The sequence below is a fragment of the Callorhinchus milii genome, unplaced genomic scaffold (genome assembly GCF_018977255.1).
Source record: "Callorhinchus milii isolate IMCB2004 unplaced genomic scaffold, IMCB_Cmil_1.0 Scaffold2, whole genome shotgun sequence".
Lineage (NCBI taxonomy): Eukaryota > Metazoa > Chordata > Chondrichthyes > Chimaeriformes > Callorhinchidae > Callorhinchus > Callorhinchus milii.
Window position 1 is genome coordinate 116,184,246 of NW_024704743.1, and position 18,247 is coordinate 116,202,492.

General features: G+C 44.6%; 1 protein-coding gene across 1 annotated transcript in view; it reads left to right on the top strand.

Moving 5' to 3' along the window:
• LOC103181055 (protein tyrosine phosphatase receptor type M) overlaps positions 1–18,247 on the top strand; it is a 220,877-nt gene that overhangs the window by 132,355 nt on the left and 70,275 nt on the right. The window contains 4 exon segments of the mRNA XM_007897258.2: positions 1,440–1,476; positions 4,293–4,367; positions 8,922–9,057; positions 13,854–13,880. Of these exon segments, the coding sequence (XP_007895449.1) occupies positions 1,440–1,476; positions 4,293–4,367; positions 8,922–9,057; positions 13,854–13,880 (275 nt within the window).

Consider the following 18,247-nt stretch of genomic DNA (forward strand, 5'->3'; position numbering starts at 1 on the left):
AACATGAGGAGGCCAACAACATCAACAGACTGTTCCCCGCTGTTTAATTAGATGGTGTTAAAATATTTCAGACCCTGCCTTTTCCCATGTTAACCGGCAGCAGGTGTTAAACTTGTTCTCTTCTCAAAAAGAAGTAAGCTGGTAAGTGCTAGGTGATCTCCACTACTGACAACTTAATAAAAACGCAATGCTCTTGAGGGTTGCAGAATCGATTGGCTTATCCCACATTCCTCAGCCCAATTCCCACCAGATCCCGCTGCCACAGTTGTGAGGTGAAAGGCTAATTGTATCTTGAGGTTTGTCGGCCGGGAACTCCCTTCTCTTTTCAAATAGATTCATGGGCTCTATAGCCCATGGGGTCAGGCAGATGTCCAGTGACCCCCTGGTTTAACGTCGCAACCAAAGGACGGCATCTCTGACACAGGATTTTAACCCAAAATCTTCAGTTCCAGAGGCAGACGGACAGGCCACCAACTAAACTAGGCTGGCACTGGGAGACCACAGTCACTAAATTACCCATTGTAATAATCTCTTGGGGAGTCCTGTAGAGTTTTAGTTAGAGTGCACCCCTCGCAAGTAAGAGGATCCGGGTTCGATTCCTGGGCAGAGCAAAACATTAGGCAAGTCTTCTTATTCCAATAGCCTCTTGTTTACTTAGCAGTATGTAGGAACCCGGTTGTTAATCAATCGGCGGATTGCTTTCCGTGGGTAATAATCCCTCCCAAAATAAATTGGGTCACTTAATCCATAACTGTCTGGAGGACACTGCTGTGCGCAATTGGCTGCCGTGCTTCGCCCACACAATGCACAGTCAATCCACTTTACAGTATATTCTGTGAAGCATTTTGAGACATCTCTAATCATGTGATAAGGCGCTATATCAATTGCAATAATTTTTACTTATTATTATTATTAAACCAGTCGGAGGTGCCGCACTCAATCCCCAACGACTCTCCTGTGAGTCTGTGAGTATCCCGCACAGACAGATGATAGACTGAGCAACAGAGGTTCAGTGACAGGCTGCAGATGTTCCTGCCAGCTACCCTTTTTACACTGCATTGACAATGCCAAACCCCAGAGCAGCATTGATTTTATTTTAAATTGTCAGATATGATGTTGAAGTCTTTCCTCCACAGCGCTCACTGTCAGCAAGTCGCTGCTCGAGACGGCTGTTCACTGCCTTGCTCAATTAATCTCTTTGGCTGTACAGATAAATGTTAACTGAAGTATTTATCTGAAATGCCAAGTGCATTTCATTTCCAATTGTCAAAAGCCAAGTGAGATGCGCCAGGTCCCTGTTTGTGGGGACATGTGTTTCCACTCCTCTTATGAGTCAATCTTTACGGTGGAGTTTAAATAAAATTGGCAATGATGTTACGTTTGTTTTTGCTCCGGGACCAGAAATGACATTCATTTTTGTTTCTTTCCTCTTAACACAGGAGACCAAAATTGACTGCGTCCGGGTGGCCACCAAAGGTACGGCTGATTTCTGCCCTCTTCCCTCACTGCCTCGTAATGCTGTCATGAGTGACCAACCCCTTTGTCTGTGTCAAATCAAGTCAGATCCATCTCATCCAGGGGGTGGTTAGAAAGGTTTGCTCTGTCATGCCACAAGCTGTGCCCAGACTCGATCGAAGTGCGTGAGCAAAATCAGTCGCATTTGCCCTGTACTCGGCAGCTACCCCACTCCGCTCACTAGGGCTTTGTGATGGTCACCCGTGTCTAGGGCAAGACTCACTAATGCTTTCTTTGGTCAGGCGGGTGTCTGACACATTCGGAAACCCGTCACCATGATTAAGAGTATTGAAACCAGACTGAGAGTTCCACATATATCTGTGTCGCCTACACGTAGAAATTTCCCTGAAATGCGCATGTATGTACCCTACTCACTTAATTCAGGAGAATGTAAGACGCAGATTGGCAAGATCCAAGGCTTGGGGTCCCCAGAGTCTGTCTCACCAGCTAAAACTGCATAGCTTGTCATTAACTGCCCAACCCTTGAGGACTTTGCAAGGTTAACAAGAGGTGAGTAGGAAAAATCACCGCCCTTCAAATCCCAGATAAACTCGTCCACTAATTATCCAAAGAGGAGTTCCTCTTCCCCCCAATCCATCTTGCCCAATTCCTCTCCCCATTCCCCTATCCTCTCCACTGCCCCAGTCTTTTCCCTATTATCCACTTTCCCTCAATCTTTCCTCCATTCCTCTGCCTATTCCATCTATTCCTTCTCCAAATTTCCCCATTCCTCCCCCCATTTCCTCCTCTCGATCACAATTCCTACCAGCTGGTCAGTGTGCGGCGATGTTCCTGTTTACCTGGTGGCTCTGCTTCACCCAGACTTACAAAGGAGTAATACTCGTGTGACTTTATTGACCCTCGAAGGATTGCTGTGCAGTTTAAAGCAATCCTATCCTTTCTCGGTTCCAAAGCGATTTGGTTGGAAAGGTGACATCAGGTGATTGGCAAACGCTGCTTATTTTCCAACATGGCATCTCCCCACTCCCCCTCCTTGTGTTGACGATGATAAGAGTTGACTTTTGTTTAATGACTGTCTTTCCTCTGTGATTGGCACTTGCTTGTGATTTCCGTCATGTGGCAAAATCACTCCAAAAATGCTTTTTAAACCAAGGTGATTAATAAGGAAATTGTGCCCATTAACAATTCCTTATCGTATTTGAAGTGTCTCGAGTTGGGGGGTTAGTAGGGAAACTTGGATACCACAAGAAATTCCCTTCTCTTTTCCATTTGTGTGGTGGGATCTCCAAAATCAATGATAACAGACAGGTGGGAACTTGGTTTACCATCCCATCTGAAAGACAGCACCCCCAGTAATGCAGTATAACCCTGTCCTCTCCTCTCCTCTCCCATCTCCTATTCCCCTCCATCCAGTGGAGTCCTGTAGCTCAGTGGTTAGAGCACTCGCTTTGCAAGCGAGAGACCTGAGTTCAATTCCAGGCAGGGCGAAACCTTGGGCAAGTTTCCTTACTCCACACGCCTAATAATAACAATAATAAATTGGTCATTTTCAATCTATGACTGTTTGTGTGACATTGCTGTGCGCAATTGACTGCCACGTTCGCCCACAAATATACAGTCAATTCACTTTACAGTGTGTTCTGTGAAGCACTTTGGGACGTCCCCCCGACGTGAAAAGCGCTACATCAAATGCAAGGATTATTATTATTATTATTATTATTATTATTATCCCCATTCCTTGATCCATGCTGTCAGAGTTGCAGAATCAATTGCCCTAATTAATACTGGGTTGAATCAAATGAGCACTTTTTTCAACTCTCTAAACTATTTTTTGTCAAAGTAAGAGTAACGCACATTTTTTAAAAAAAATTCACACACACACACAAACAAATATATACACACACACACATCCAATACACTTTCTGAAGATAATGGATTTCTGGCACAAACCTGCGTGAAGTGCTAGAGATTGTTTGAGAGCTGCCTGATTTTAAAGGTTTGTATTGAGGTGTCCGGCCGCTGTAACAATGGGGTGTCTGAGCTCACTGGGCTCCCGGCCTGATGGGGGTGGTTTTGGATTGTGGGGACGTTAGACGTTGCGATGCTGAAAAACAGCAGGTTTGCCTCCTGAGCTATCAATCACAGCGTAACATTAATATTGGCAGCAATCGTGAGCTAGTTGCTTGCTTGGAGCAACAGTCCTCCCAGCAGAAGGGAGCTGGTATAAGGCAAGTTCCTTTACTAGGAGATAAGAATGTGTGTGTATCTTTGTGCATGCATGCGTATGTGTACGTTTACATGTGTGTATATGTTTGTGTTTGTATGTGTATGGTACCTGCATATTTGTGTGTTTGAATGGGTACATATGTGTGTGTACATGCATGTGTATATGTGTGTGTGTGTGTGTATAGCCTGACAGCACTCACTGACTAGACTCACACATGAAGAATGCTCACAAGCCAACGCTCAGCCTGTACTGAACTACCCCTCAGGAGAGTTGGGGCAAAAATGTGAAACTCTTGGGGGAAAAAAAAGTAATTAATTTGTTTTTATTGCCTTCAGGAATGGTGGATGCAGTCCCTTATGGCTTAATACGTTGCCTCAGTAGTTTGCATTCATTCTGTGTCCGAAACAACACGAGTTATTAACAAACACTGTGGTACTTCATTGCAGTTATTGTATTTAATGTTCACTTTCTTAACAGGTAGCTAAATGGTGTTGAAGTGCGGAGCGATAAAATAATTCTTGTTGCTAATCTAGCTTCAGTCCGGCTTCTTTCTCATGCATGCTGACCTGGAAATCTTCCTTTGCCTTAGCTGCAATAATCGTGACTCAGCTTACAACACCATACATACGCATCGTCCCCGCTGCAGGCGACAACCAACTAACAGGTCAGACGTTCAAGTACAGACATGCCCATCTCTTCACCACCTGTTTTTTCACTCGTTTCTGTCTCCTCACTTCATTCACTTCTGGTTGCTCCCTCACGTCCAACTGATTTTGTTCTGACACCCCTCTCTCTTTTCCTTTGCCCCAGTTCCCCTCCTCCTTCCCTGCCCCCTTCTCTTTCCCCTCCCCCTTCCCTCCCAACCCAACACTTAGCTGATGTTTTACGTAGTGTGAAATGCTTGTGACTAACCCATGCACTTAACGCTCCATCGCATGCTTGCATTCACGTTGCATTTTGTATGTGAAGGGTTCTTTCGGCTAACTATGCCTTACCTTAGACAAGAGGTCTAACATTTTTTATGGTCTTAGTGTTAAAAGCTTTACCTTAAAGTTTAGGATTGTGATAGAATTTTAGAAAATTGCTCAACTCAGTTTTGATTTTGGGACTTCCAAATCAAGACCGAATTTTACGAATTTTCCACAATTCTGCATAGCCTTAAATTTCTAGACAATGGTCTTCAAACTAAGACCGTAAAGAGGATTTCTGAGTGACTTTTGCCTGGTGACTGGGTAGAGAGTTACTGTCTTGGTTTGTGTGTTAGATGTTTGGTGTTAACTATCCAATTGGGAAACATTTATCTTTTTAAAGTACAACCCACTCTGGCCTTTTGAGCACTTGGTGAACCTCTTATTCCAAACCAGAGCCAAATAGAGAAGTCTTGGATGTATTAAAACAGGGAAAGAAATCACTTGGGTCTGAGTTAAAGTTGAAACGGAAATCTACATTTATACACCCCGCTTGGTGGGACTGAGGGGTTCTTAGCCAGACTGCTGATCGCAGGCGGCAGATGGGCAACTGGCAATGATTACGTGGCAACTCTCGGGTAATGGGCAGGTGGGTGGGGGTCAAAGGGAAATTCACCATGTGTTTGTGGTGCCAAATGCTAAACCTGGAGAAGCCAGATTTGCAGATCATAGAATCATATCATTGAATTATACAGCACAGAAGGAGACCATTCGGCCTATTATGTCTGTGCCGTCTCTTTGAAAAGAGCTATCCAAATCAATCCCACTCCCCCGCTCTCTCCCCATAGCCTTGCAAACTTGTCCTCCCCAAGATGTGACCACTTCACTTAGGAACAAGGCTTCAGCAAAACAAACCCAGAGACTAATGTTTGCATCTGTTAGTCAGTGTTAGCTGGTTAGTTAGTTATGTCTGTTAGACAATGTTAGTGTCCTTTAATGTAGAGATATTGGGATAAAGATTGTGGCGTTTACAGAGTACCTCGGGTGTTGACTTTTTCCCACTGGGTGGCATGCAGCTGGCTCTGAAAAGGAAGAAACCACTTACCAGGAACTTACCAGGAGCTTCTCAGGAGATAGGGTTGCTAGTCTTGAAACATTGAGGCTTCACCCCTTTAAATTAGATATCAACTCCAAAGGTAACACGCTAAAATGAATACATCAAGATGTTTCTTTTATTAAAACTCTATGGCAATTGCGATTCTCTTTACATCACGTAGACTGAACTACTTTTGTATTTTACTTTTGTACTACATTACAACAGAGACTTAGAGGCTCAACTCCATCCTTGGGGCCTGATGTAAAATGAAGCAGAGTTTTACGCTTTGTGCAACACAAACCAAATGCATTTTAATGCTCTATGGTGTCACTTATGATTTATTGCCCTATTTCTTTGCCTTGGTGTATTGGTAAGATAAATCAGTCACTTTAGCCATGCCTGCCCGTACCCTCCGTTCCTCTGGCTCTGGTCTGCTCCACGTCCCCCGCCCCAACCGCCCTACCATCGGTGGTCGGGCCTTCAGCCATCCCCCAGTGCCTTCGCCTTGCTTCCTCCCTTTCCTCCTTCAAGGCCGGTCTCAAAACCTTTCTCTTTGACCGTGCCTTCAGCTCCCCTCTCGACTCTCTTCCCCCTCCTCGCTCCCTCCCTTCCCCCCTCACCCTGACCATTTCCCCCCTCCTTGCTCCCTCCCTTCCCTCACCCTGACCATTTCCCCCCTCCTCGCTCCCTCCCATCCCTCCCCTCACCCTGACCATTTCCCCCTGCTCGGGTCATGACCCAACTGTGCAGCGCCTTGGGACGTCCTCCTGACGTGAAAGGCGCTTTATAAATGGAATCTTGTTGTTGTTGTTGTTGTTGTTGTTGTCCAAGCTTCAGCAAAGCAACATAGTCCCTTTAAACAGCCTCGGCACCATACCCTGTGTGCGAGTGTTTCACATTACTGTATTGAAATAGACAACCAGTAATTTCACTTTACCTTATCCACATTATAACTTAAACAATAAGACGAATGAGGGTCTATTTTTCAGCAAATTCAATATGTATCACTCACAATGGGTGAATTTAGGCCCGTCTCTCTCCCCCACCTCCTGTGATTTTGGTTGGTTAAATCCATTGCTTCAGGGAAGTTATCATTGAGAACGGTGTCAATTGGGAAAGTGGGGCATTGTCCACCTCAAGCACATTTGATGTGATTGACAATGGAACGCACCTCTGTCTTAACCCCATTAACCCAGGCCTCGATATGAAGAAGTTAAACCATCACATAATGACAAATTTCCTTTTTGCCTTTTGTGTAAATGGTGCTGCTCTTTGTTAGAAACAGTACAATACAACACAGATTTACATTTATATAGCACCTTTCACATCAGAAGGACATCCCAAGGTGAGTGGCGATCCTGGCCTGGCACCTGAGCTGGGAGTGAGAACCAAGGAGGGTGGCAGGGAAAAAAATGACCGAAGACGCGGTCAAAGGGGAAGGTTTTGAGACACACCTTGAAAAAGATAAGGGAGGGAGAGATTTGGAGGGACTCCAGGTAGATTGAGAAGTGATCAAAAGCAGCAGTAGGAGATGAAGCCCAGAATCCGAGGCCATCAGTCACGTTGCGCACAGAGATAAGTTGCTCTTTGCGTGATAGGGCACCTTAACATTAAACGGAAATAAAGTGGATGCGGGAGAGGACGTGGATTGTAATTGTGGATAGTCTGCATCTTGTGGAGGGAGTCGAGCGAGGAAGGCTTTGTAAAGGGGAGCCTGGAGGTGACAAAGGCGTGGATCAGAGGTTACACTGTTCCTTGTGAGAGAGCAGAATATATTGACAAACCCGAGCCCTGACATTCCATCACATTATACTGTGTGCAATGCAAATGGCGGCTGATAAAAGGGAACGGCTGAGCTGGAGACATTCAACACTGGTTATCTCTTTCAAACAGATATTGTGAACGTTCGTGCCAGCACTGCGATCATTCAGGGGGTGCCCAGTTTCCCGAACAAATTGCAAGGAAGTAGCTGTTCATTTTACTAGATGCTGCCAAGATTTTGGGTGGTTAAAGGGAGGAAGGTCTATAATGTGTGTGCAGAGAAAACAACGGAAGGGAAATGCATACCAAATGAGCTTATCTCACTCTTTCAGGTGCCACAGCAACAAGTAGGAAAGTTATTACATTTTAATGGCAATATTACAGGGAGAAGGTCTAGCTAATCAAGAGTGGATAGAGGTGTTTTTCAGGGCAAGTCCCCTTTTCAGTGTTCAGCTTCAGAAATGACAGATGACTCGGCATGGAGCTTTTGAAGGTTACGATATTTTTAAATTGATAACAGCGTTTTATGTGTGTTGGGGGGGGGGTGGGTGGGGGTAGGTGACAAGCTTTATCAGGAGCAGGTTACTTTGTCAACTTCGCCTTGTAGCGGACTGTGGTACTGAATTTCTAAACAACTCAGGAAAGTTCAGTCTCCAAACTGCACACTGAAACACAATTTGCTTACAACTCCCATGCCTGGAATTTCTCACAGCCTTAGCCTTAAGGACCATTTCATTTGTCTTCAAATTTATGATCAGGCTGAATTCCTTAAATCCAGTCTTAAATTGGAAGCCGGTTCTTCTTGACAACTAGGTGAGGCAGTGCAATGGATAGAGCTGCAGCTTACTGAACACAACTTTGTTGGTTCAATCCCACTGCTAAGTCTACTGGTCTCAGCCAGGGCTACACATGGCTTCCCAGGGTGAGGTGACAAGAAAAGCAGCCAGGATTGCTGTTTCCAGCCCCTGTAGAGCACCCTCTATTGCTTGTGCTGTGTCCATGTGTGTATGTGGCAGCCGGGTGGGAAGAGGTCAGGCTCGGTTGCGACACCCTCTAAAACTGGGTGGCCTGCCAACACTCACTGCCCTGGGCTCAGATATGGACAATGACCTCTTAGGGATCTTGAATAGGGATCTGCCTATTATACTGCACCCCAACAAGAGGAGGCCCACCAGCAACAGAGAGAAAACTAGAAAACAATAATTGGACTGACGACATTTACAAACAAATAAGCTTGTGAAACTCGGCTTCCAAAGTAAAACTGGATTTTCCACAATTCTGCGCCAACTTAAATTTTAAGATGGTTCAAGGTAGTCTCGATGCTCAGACTATGAGAATTTTTCAGCCGGTAATTTTGATTTCTGCATTTTCAATGAAAGGTTCAAAGATTTCTCTCTCGCTCTCAGGGAACATCTCCTTAATGTTGCCATTTTTTGACCTCACTGACCTCCAGGGGGTGCCACTCGGAAGCCCAACACTGAAGAGCCTGAGAAGCAGACGGACCACACGGTGAAGATTGCTGGGGTCATCGCTGGCATCCTGCTCTTTGTCATCATCTTCCTCGGTGTTGTCCTGCTCATGAAGAAAAGGTAAGCGAGGGGAGGGGGGAGGAGGGGGAGGGCCAACTGAGCCCAGCAAGGCTGGAGAGTTTACCTCTCCACCAAGAGCAGCCCAGTGCTTTCCTGAGCGAAGGGCATGGGGGAAGGGGAACGAGCACACAAAAATTTTGTTGTTTGCTAAATAACCACAACTAGCATTTATATAGTGCCCCTCACGCAGGCCAGTGGCTCAGAGTGCTTGATAGTGGGGGAGCACAACTCCGAACAGGGGGGAAGTGCCCATAAGCACGGTCAAAGAGGAAGGTCTTCAGGTGTGACCTGATGATGGGGAAGGAGGTGGCAAGGCAGAGGGATCGAGGGAGAGTGTTCTAGAGTTTCAGCGACAATCTGGATCCCAAGAACTGAAAGTTTGAGATTGGTGACACGTGAGACCCGTCCAGCCATCTGTGACACCCGCCACGCAAAGCCTTCCGTGAATCCTCAAAAAATGTGCACATCGGGGTCATCGGAGAGAGGAATTTCAAAAGGCGCTTTGATGCCATTCCTTGAATAAGGAATGAATGTATTTAGGATTCCACAATTTTAACCCTATCATAACTGTGTTCCCATCCTCTCCCATAACACCCCTCTTCCCCCCACCTCACCACCGTCACCGTGTATGATGTACATACTAACTGCAGCTTGGTCCATGTTCCACCACCTCTGCAGATGCGTCACAGTTAAGACCTCCACATTTTATAGGAAACATCTGTGGGATAAAGATTTAACACTGGCCGAGTAGATAGGAAAGGCTGAAAAATGTGAATAAGGAGATGGTTGGTGGGAGCAACAGGGCGGGGGAGGGGGCGGGTGATGAACGGGATAAATACTTCAGGAGTGACTGTGTTGTCTGTGTCCGATTCCACCCCAGATTGCACTCCAAGGTGACTGATGTAGAATATCTGTTCCTAACACTGGGCTACTTTCATGAGAAGGCAAAAGGAATAAGTCTATAAAGTACAGTGGACGTTTCATAAATGTGATTTGAAGATAACACCCTGAGCATCATGTAATATATCCACTGATGCCAACCTCAAGGCATCAGCATTATACACATTGTTCTCTTCAGTGATTTCGTCAATGTCCATCTAGGGTTTTGTGTTCATTCCTAACCTGAGTCCGGCACAATTTAGATTAAATGTGAGTGGTTCTATGCACAAACATATCAGGGCAACTGCATACAATAAGATATTAAAGAACTTCCACCAGCTCCTCTCTGCATCAGGCTCGTCACAGTCCTCTCTGGGTTGCAGCCTGGAAGGTGACACAGAAAAATAGTCCCCAGGCTAAGGTTGTGATACGTCACAGATAGCAAAGAGAAATTGATGAAAGGGAAAGTTTGTGAAGGAGCAACCAGTTCTGTGTATGTATGTGTGTGTGTATGTGTGCTATCTGCCCAAGAGTGGTCTGCAGTCTTTTTGCAAGAGGTGTTTGCACATTTTGTGAAATAATGATTAGCGCTGAGGCACATCTCACTGAAAGCCAGTCCACTGAAAGCCTGAGGGCTAATTTGTGGTATTTCTTAAGGGGGATTTCTTAATTAGTAATTGGGGACTCACAAACAGAGACGCCTTTAGGTAATCGACCTACTCCAATTAGTTCCACTTACGCAACAAAGATGGGAATGGGAATTCTAGACAATTTCCTGTAGAGGAATGCTGCAAATCAGATGTTAATCCCCACTATCTGGGCAACAGGTGGAGGCACTGGCTGAAAAGGCACCGGCACGCTTCAGTGTAGTTGTCCAGCTAAGTCCACTTGGCCTGTTACGGCTTTGTCTGATGGGGTGAGAACATGCCTATAGCTCCATGTCTAATTAGTGAGCCACAGTTGTAAACTGTGAACAGCGTACAAGATTACTGCAGGAACTTGACCTGGTATGATTCTTTGGAGCCAGTCGAAGCTCATAGCTTGACTTCAACTACTCCCCTGCCCCAACTCCCTCCCGTACCTCTTTAATAACGATAATTGTATTGATTTGAATACGGTTAGCAAACCCAGTCTCATCTGGCTCTCAGGTCCAGTGCTCAACCAAATGAGCAACTCAGAACATCTGGTTAAGTGAAATAGATTGGCCTTTGTGAAGATTTACTCATTTATATTATATAAAATAAATAGAACAAAGGCATAGCGGGGGCAGCGTAATCCCAGCTTTTATTTTATTCATGGCGAGACCTCGGGTGAGATTCTGAAAACATGCCTCCTGGGATCACTGGCTGTCACTTTCCACAGTCAGTCTCCGATTGGTGTCGGTGATGCTTTGAACTGATGCCGATACATCTCCGTTGCCGAGGTTCATTTGTGAATTATTGATGGTGAAAACAGGCTGCTTGCAAAAGGGTTATTTGGCATTTCCGTAGCATTAAGAAGCTTAAGGAGTGATGCTGAGATTTGGGTTGTGGTTGGGAATGGGATGTCATTGGATGGCAGCTGAAAAACAACAACAACTTGCATTTATATAATGCCCTTCATGGCGGGCAGCGTCTTGGAACGCTTAACAGTGGTGGAGCCTGACACCGAGCCGGGAGGAGGTGAAGTGGGGGGAGGTGACGGTGGAAAAATGGAATTAATAAAGAATCCACACATTGGGCCAAATAATCTTCTTCTGTGTTAAACTGCTAGGCTTTTTGATGGTGCATTAGCATGGCATGTAATTGGGTTGGAGTTGGGTGATGGATCGACAGAGCTGTCCTTTAGCCTTCCCAGGGGACAGCACTCTGGAGGCCAAAGGGCAGGCTCCCCTCCGTTTGGCTCAATTAAGCAGCGACGCATTAATAAACCATGAAAGAAATGTAAAAACACAGGTAGAAAATAAACGATTCAGTAAGGAACCAAAACATGGTGTTAAAAAAAATTCCTCTGCGGGGCCGTGGATTGCATGATACAGAATCTGAGATAAAAACTGGGAATGCTGATAGCTGACATGGAGGTTAGTGTGCATCTGGAAGAGAAAGGTTTAAGTTTACTAACAGAAATAACGGCTCTGCTGACACTTCAGAATTGGATTCCCACAAAAACCCACATGCTAGCGGTTCTGTTGGTCGTGCATTAAGACAGTCCCAGAATAAACTGTTTGTCCCATTTTCCGTGCTTCCACCATTGCCTTTCACAAATTGCCTTTCACGGGAGCAGTGCAGGCCTCTCTTTTATCATCACCCCTTCCATTCCAACCAGCCTTTGATCCATCAGTTCCACCACTCACAACATAACGTTAGCGACCTGAAATTCTTGCTATTCTTAACCTACGTACCATTGTCTCGACATTTAAACATCAGATTGCACAGAAATGCAATCAATTCTTAAATGTTCTCTCTGAGGACTGTGGAAAGCCCGGCTCCCAAATTAAGATTTACATATTTTCCACAATTCTGGATGATATTAAATATTAAGGCAGTTGTCATTATCCCAAAGACCATGGGGGATTTTCGAGCCTCAGATACAGGTGTCCATCCTTCCCACCAACCTCTTTTCAGAAGGGACCATTTCCTCATTTATTCTTCCCTTTCTCCCCAGTACATATTGGGGTAAAAATTCCATTCATCATTGCCCTGTGGGACTATAATGGGGGCATCGGGGGGATCCCATTAGTGGCAGGCATCGCCAAAGGTACTGTGCATAACCCTCAATGGAATTTCTACGCACTGTGATCTTTCCCTGCTTCCCGCAACGACACTCCCACGATTCTCGTACACCTGGTCCATCTCCCTGCGATTCATCATTTCCACTTCCTTCCATTCTGAGCTCCTGCTTCACTGCTGATCCAGCCAATGGCAATGACAACTCCAGAAGCAGCGAAGCATCCTTTTTGGGGGCATCTTTTGCCATTTGCTGGCCCGACTAAAGTGTTTTTAATGATCGTCAGATGGGACCGACCCAACACTCTGATGGATGGTTCCCAAACGCAAGAGGAAAGTGGTCCTAAAATCAGGGGTGATCTGGTTAGAAGTGAAATCAGAAAACATTTCCTCACACGGAGGATTGTGGGAATGGCCTTATTGTAGATGTAGAATTGATTAGCGTTTGTAAAAGTTACACTGGGGAATTAAGAGTTTTACAGGATTTGGAGAAATAGCAAGGAAAATGGGATTGAAAGATTTGCTAAGTTCTAAGAAAATGACCCAAAAAGATCCAGTGGGGCTGAATAGCCTCCTTCTGTTCCTATAAACATCAACTCTAACATCTTCACACATAAGCTCCATGCTCCCTCTCCATCCGCAGGTTATTTTTCCTCTCCCCTTTCTGTGTGTGTAAAACAAACCTAAACTGTGCCATTGATTCCTGACTTTCTTATTGCTGTTTACCAGTGCTTCTTTTCTACGGCAAGCTTGTGATTACGTCTCACAATCTCCTGAGGGCCCATCAGATGCCTCCTTGTGTGTGGAATCATTTTCCGAATTCTTTACCAACTTTGGGGGCTTGGCTGGCCTTCTCTCTCCTACGTCAGGGCTCTCTTCCCCATTTCCTACCAATTGTTGTTACAATAATGCCAGAATAATCACCTGTGAGGATTTCCCCATCAATCATTCCCCCCCCACCCCCCGCTTTGTCCTCACAGCTTTGTGTATTTGCTCTGACTTTAGCAATCACAGTCTCTCCATTTGCTTTTCTGGAGTGGGGAAGAGGGTGATTGAGGTGGGGGTGGGGTGAGGGGTGTGGGCACTGGGCGAAGGGAAAAAATTTCAATTTTCTTACCTTTTTTGATACATTAATATTTTGCTTTTCTTTCCTCCCATTTCCATCCTTTCCCACCACCGCCCAAACCCTCCAATCATCCTACCTGACAGAAGAAGCTATCAGTCCTACACTTATTATCTGTAAGTAGCTGCTTTGAGAATGAACCGCTCCATGCTTTTTCCATGCTTTTTCCATGCTCAAACGTTTGTCTTATTTGTTTGTTCTATTATGTGTGTGTCTGTGTTTTATCCCAGATGTGGCGTTATTAGCATTAAAGTAACTGAAAATGCAATGGTTAATAATAATATAATATATAATGATAATCCTTGCATTTGATATAGCGCCTTTTCGCATCTTCGAGACGTCTCAAAGCGCTTCATGGAATATACTGTAAAGTGAATTGACTGTATATTTTGTGGGCGAAACATGGCAGCTAATTGCGCACAGCAGTGTCCCACAAAGTCATGGATTGAAGTGACCAATTTATTATTATTTTTATTGAAGGAATTATTATCCCCAGAAAAGCAATCCGACTAACAACCAGGTTCCTACTTACTGTTAGGTAAACAGAGGCATGTGGAGTAAGGAAACTTGCCCAACATTTCGCCCTGCCCGGGATCAAATGCAAGTCTCTTGCTTGCGAGGCGAGTGCTCTAACCACTGAGCTACAGGTTAAGCCAGTAACTTAACTGGCAATGGTTAACCTGAATATATTCTACAGTGTTGCATTAGTCAAAGATGTTGCCAAAACAGTGTGGTTTTAAAGAGAAGCAAATCTCTTAGCGACAGGAAGGGCAGATCTGAAATAACATACATGCAGCAAAGAAAGAACTGCAGAATGTAAGCAATGTTGAAAACAGTCTAATTTTAATCACTGAAAACCAGGAAATTGCTTCTGTTTTGAGTGAGTCGCAGCTGTAAGGGATGACAGCCAAATGTAGCAAGAAAAGAGCCGCTGAACAAAAAGCCAAAGTCCTGTAGTACGGCAGGTTGTAGAGCCTTATTTTCACTCTGTTGGGCAACTCCAGTAGTGCACTTGCATAAAATCTGACTGTTCACCTCTGGGAGCCGAATCCTGCTCAGATTGGTGAGAAGAATGCTTACTCTCTGTGTTGGTTGTTAAGGAACCCGCATGAGATGCTTGAGCCATCTCAGTCCATTTCCTAGTAAGTGCAGGTCTACATGATAAAACATTCTTACCTAGAAACATTTGCAAGGCCATGGGGTAAGAACGGGGAGGCGGGATGAGTTGGATAGCTCTTTCAAAGAGTCGGCACAGGCACAACAGGCTGATTGGCCTCCTTCTGTGCTGTGCTATGATTCTGTGAGTAGCCACATGGATTGTTGCAGACAGTGGAACTGCCCCTTTGGGGCAGGAGTGGGTGTTGTTTGGGGATTAAAGTGTATTATTGGAGCAGAATAAGAGACAGCTTTACTTTGCAGGTGACTGTAACCACACTTGTCATGGGAGAACGTGATACGACCACAAATTGGGAATCAGCCCCCCTCCCTCCCCCGAACCTCCTTTCATAGCCAGTGGGATCTAATGCGTGCTCAATGATGAAAGTAGCAATAAGGGATGATAAATTATCCTGAAAAGATCTGCTGTTCTTTAGAGATTGAAGCATGAACGAGCCCAGCGAGGGGCATCGTCCCACAGGGTGGCGAGATGTTCTCTTCCCAGGCCTGACACCTGTCACTTTGATGAGTACAAAGAAAATGTTCCTTATGAAAAAAAATCCAGATAAAATTGTGATGGATAAAGTGCTGTGTAATTTGCAGGACATGGTTCAAAATAGACTTTAGAGAGGCTTAGCCTAGAACTCTTAGCTTTTTATGTCCTTAAGAACTTGGTTTGATAAAGCTGACGGTATCATTAAACTAAATGTTGTGTTATCTGCTCCGTACATCCTAGTCTAACATTGTGTAATCCTGTTTTCAAATTGTTCCTCGATCCACTTTCCTCCTCCCCCAGCTTTACAAAATGCGTTGCTTGTAGCTTGCAAAGGAGTTGTCTATTTTTCATGCAGAAATTGGCACAGAGATGTTGGAACTGACAGCAGCCAAATATCTGAAAGAGAAAGCTGGGTTAGTGTTTTGGGTGTGACTCACTTTCAGTCTTCTTTTTCCCCTCTACCTCCCTCCCCTCGCAACACCCATAGATTCTCTTCAATCCTCACTCTCTATTCCACCAAACCCATTTGCCAAAAAAAAATTCCGTCAGTCGGGTGTCTGACAGATGTGGAAACCAATCACCATGCTGAAGAGTATCCAAACCAAACTGAGAGTTCCATGCATCCATCTAAACATGGAAATAAATGTGCTTGATTGTTTTAAATGCCATTGGGACTATCACCAATAATCTACCGCCAGTTAGTTACCCATTGAGTCTACCATGTGCCTATCGATAAACATAGAAATCACTTTGAGACTTGTTTCTACTGGGATCAGCCACATCATGAACTCCAGGGTGGCTTTGCTTGAGGTCTGGACAGATGTATTCATGAAATCAACTGAAAGAGTTAAAGTAGCAAACAAAGGTCTCTTAAAGCTGATATTAAGCCCTTGATCCCTTTCAATTTGATGGTAAAAAAGTACTGCGGCATTCCCTCTACCCATTATTAACTCCATCTTGGAGTCCTGTAGCTCAGTGGTTAGAGCACTCGCTTTGCAAGTGAGAGTCCTGAGTTCAATTCCAGGCAGAGGGCGAAACCTTGGGCAAGTTTCCTTACTCCACACACCTAATAATAATCCCTCCAAAAAACTAACAAAACAATAATAAATTGGTCATTTTCAATCTACGACTGTTTGTGGGACATTGCTGTGCGCAATTGGCTGCCACGTTCGCCCACAAATATACAGTCAATTCACTTTACAGTGTGTTCTGTGAAGCGCTTTGGGACGTCCTCCCGACATGAAAAGCGCTGTATCAAATGCAAGGATTGTTATTATTATAATCTTGATCTGAGCTGTGATTTTGATCCAGGCCATTACCTCCCTCAAACAGGTCTCTATTGAATGTGGACGGTTATAATGAAAACCCTAATATCCAATTGTTTAGCATGTGTTCCATCACCGTGTGCTGTGTGCCTGCACATAATTTCAGTTGTAATAGTGAGGAGCATTACCTGTTCTGTAGATACAGCATGTGTAATGCACAAGAGCTTCTGTGTGGATGCTCTGTATGTATGATACAGATCCCCTCAGATATTCCTTGCGCTCATTTTCAAATCTGAAGTGGTGTAAAACACGAAATGATTAACTATGAATTCAGGCCCTCGCCTCTGGTCCCTATCAGTTGCCCTTCCCCCTGTTATCCGTTCAGTGCTTTGGAGTAAGGCAGCAAGGTAATTTATGGGGTTGTGAAAGTGAAGTTATAATTGGATTGAGCTGTTGGTCAGGATGATCTAATGAAGTATTGAACCAATGCCTTTGGTCTTTCAGAGTTAAGACTGTGAAATGACGGAATGATTTTTTTTGTAAACAGCAACAGCTTGGATTAATCTTACCTCCAGGATATATTAAATGGAAAAACCATTGCTGGTACTCTTAAGAGGAACATAAGAACACGGGAACAGGAGGAGGGCGTTCAGCACTTCAAGCCCGTTCTGCCATTTAATTAGATCATGGCTGATCTGTACCTGAACTAATCCTTTCAATTCCAATTTCCTGCTTTCTCCCCATATCCCTTAATACCCTGACCTACCAAAAATATATCAACCTCACTCTTGAAGGTATGGCTGAATCCAGCATCCACAACCTTTTGGGGGAGAGAATTCCAGATCTCTATCACCCTTTGAGTGAAAAAATGCTTCCTGATTTCACTCTTAAATGGCCTGGTTCTACTTTTAAGACTATGCCCTCTTGTTTTGGAGTGTCCCACCAGAGGAAATAGCTTCTCGGTATCTACCCTATCAAATCCCTTTATCATTTTAAACACCTCAATCAAATCACCCCTCAACCTTCTAAACTCAAGGGAATATAATCCAAGTTTACACAGCCTTTCCTCGTAACTTAACCCTTTAAGGCCTGGTAACATTCTGGTGAACCTGCGCTGCACCCCCTCTCAGGGCCAATATATCTTTCCTGAGGTGTGGTGCCCGAAACTGAACGCAGTCTCCAGATGGGGTCTGACTAATGCTCTATAAAGCTGAAGCATCATTTCTTCCCACTTTGTATTCCAGACCCCTCGAGATAAAGGCCCACATTCCATTCACCTTTTTGATTACTTTTTGCACCTGAGAACTAGTTTTTAGTGCTTTGTGGATATGGACACCCAAATCTCTTTGCTCCTCCACAGTTCTTAATTTCTCCCCATTAAGAAAATATTCTGCTTTATCTTTTTCAGTCCATTATGGATCACCTTACACTTCCCTACACTGAACTCCATCTGCCTACTCCCATCTACACAACTTACTGAGCCTCCGAGCTTAGTGTTGTCTGCAAACTTGGATATAAAACTTGCTGTTCCTTCACCCAAGTCATTTATATATATGGCGAATAGCTG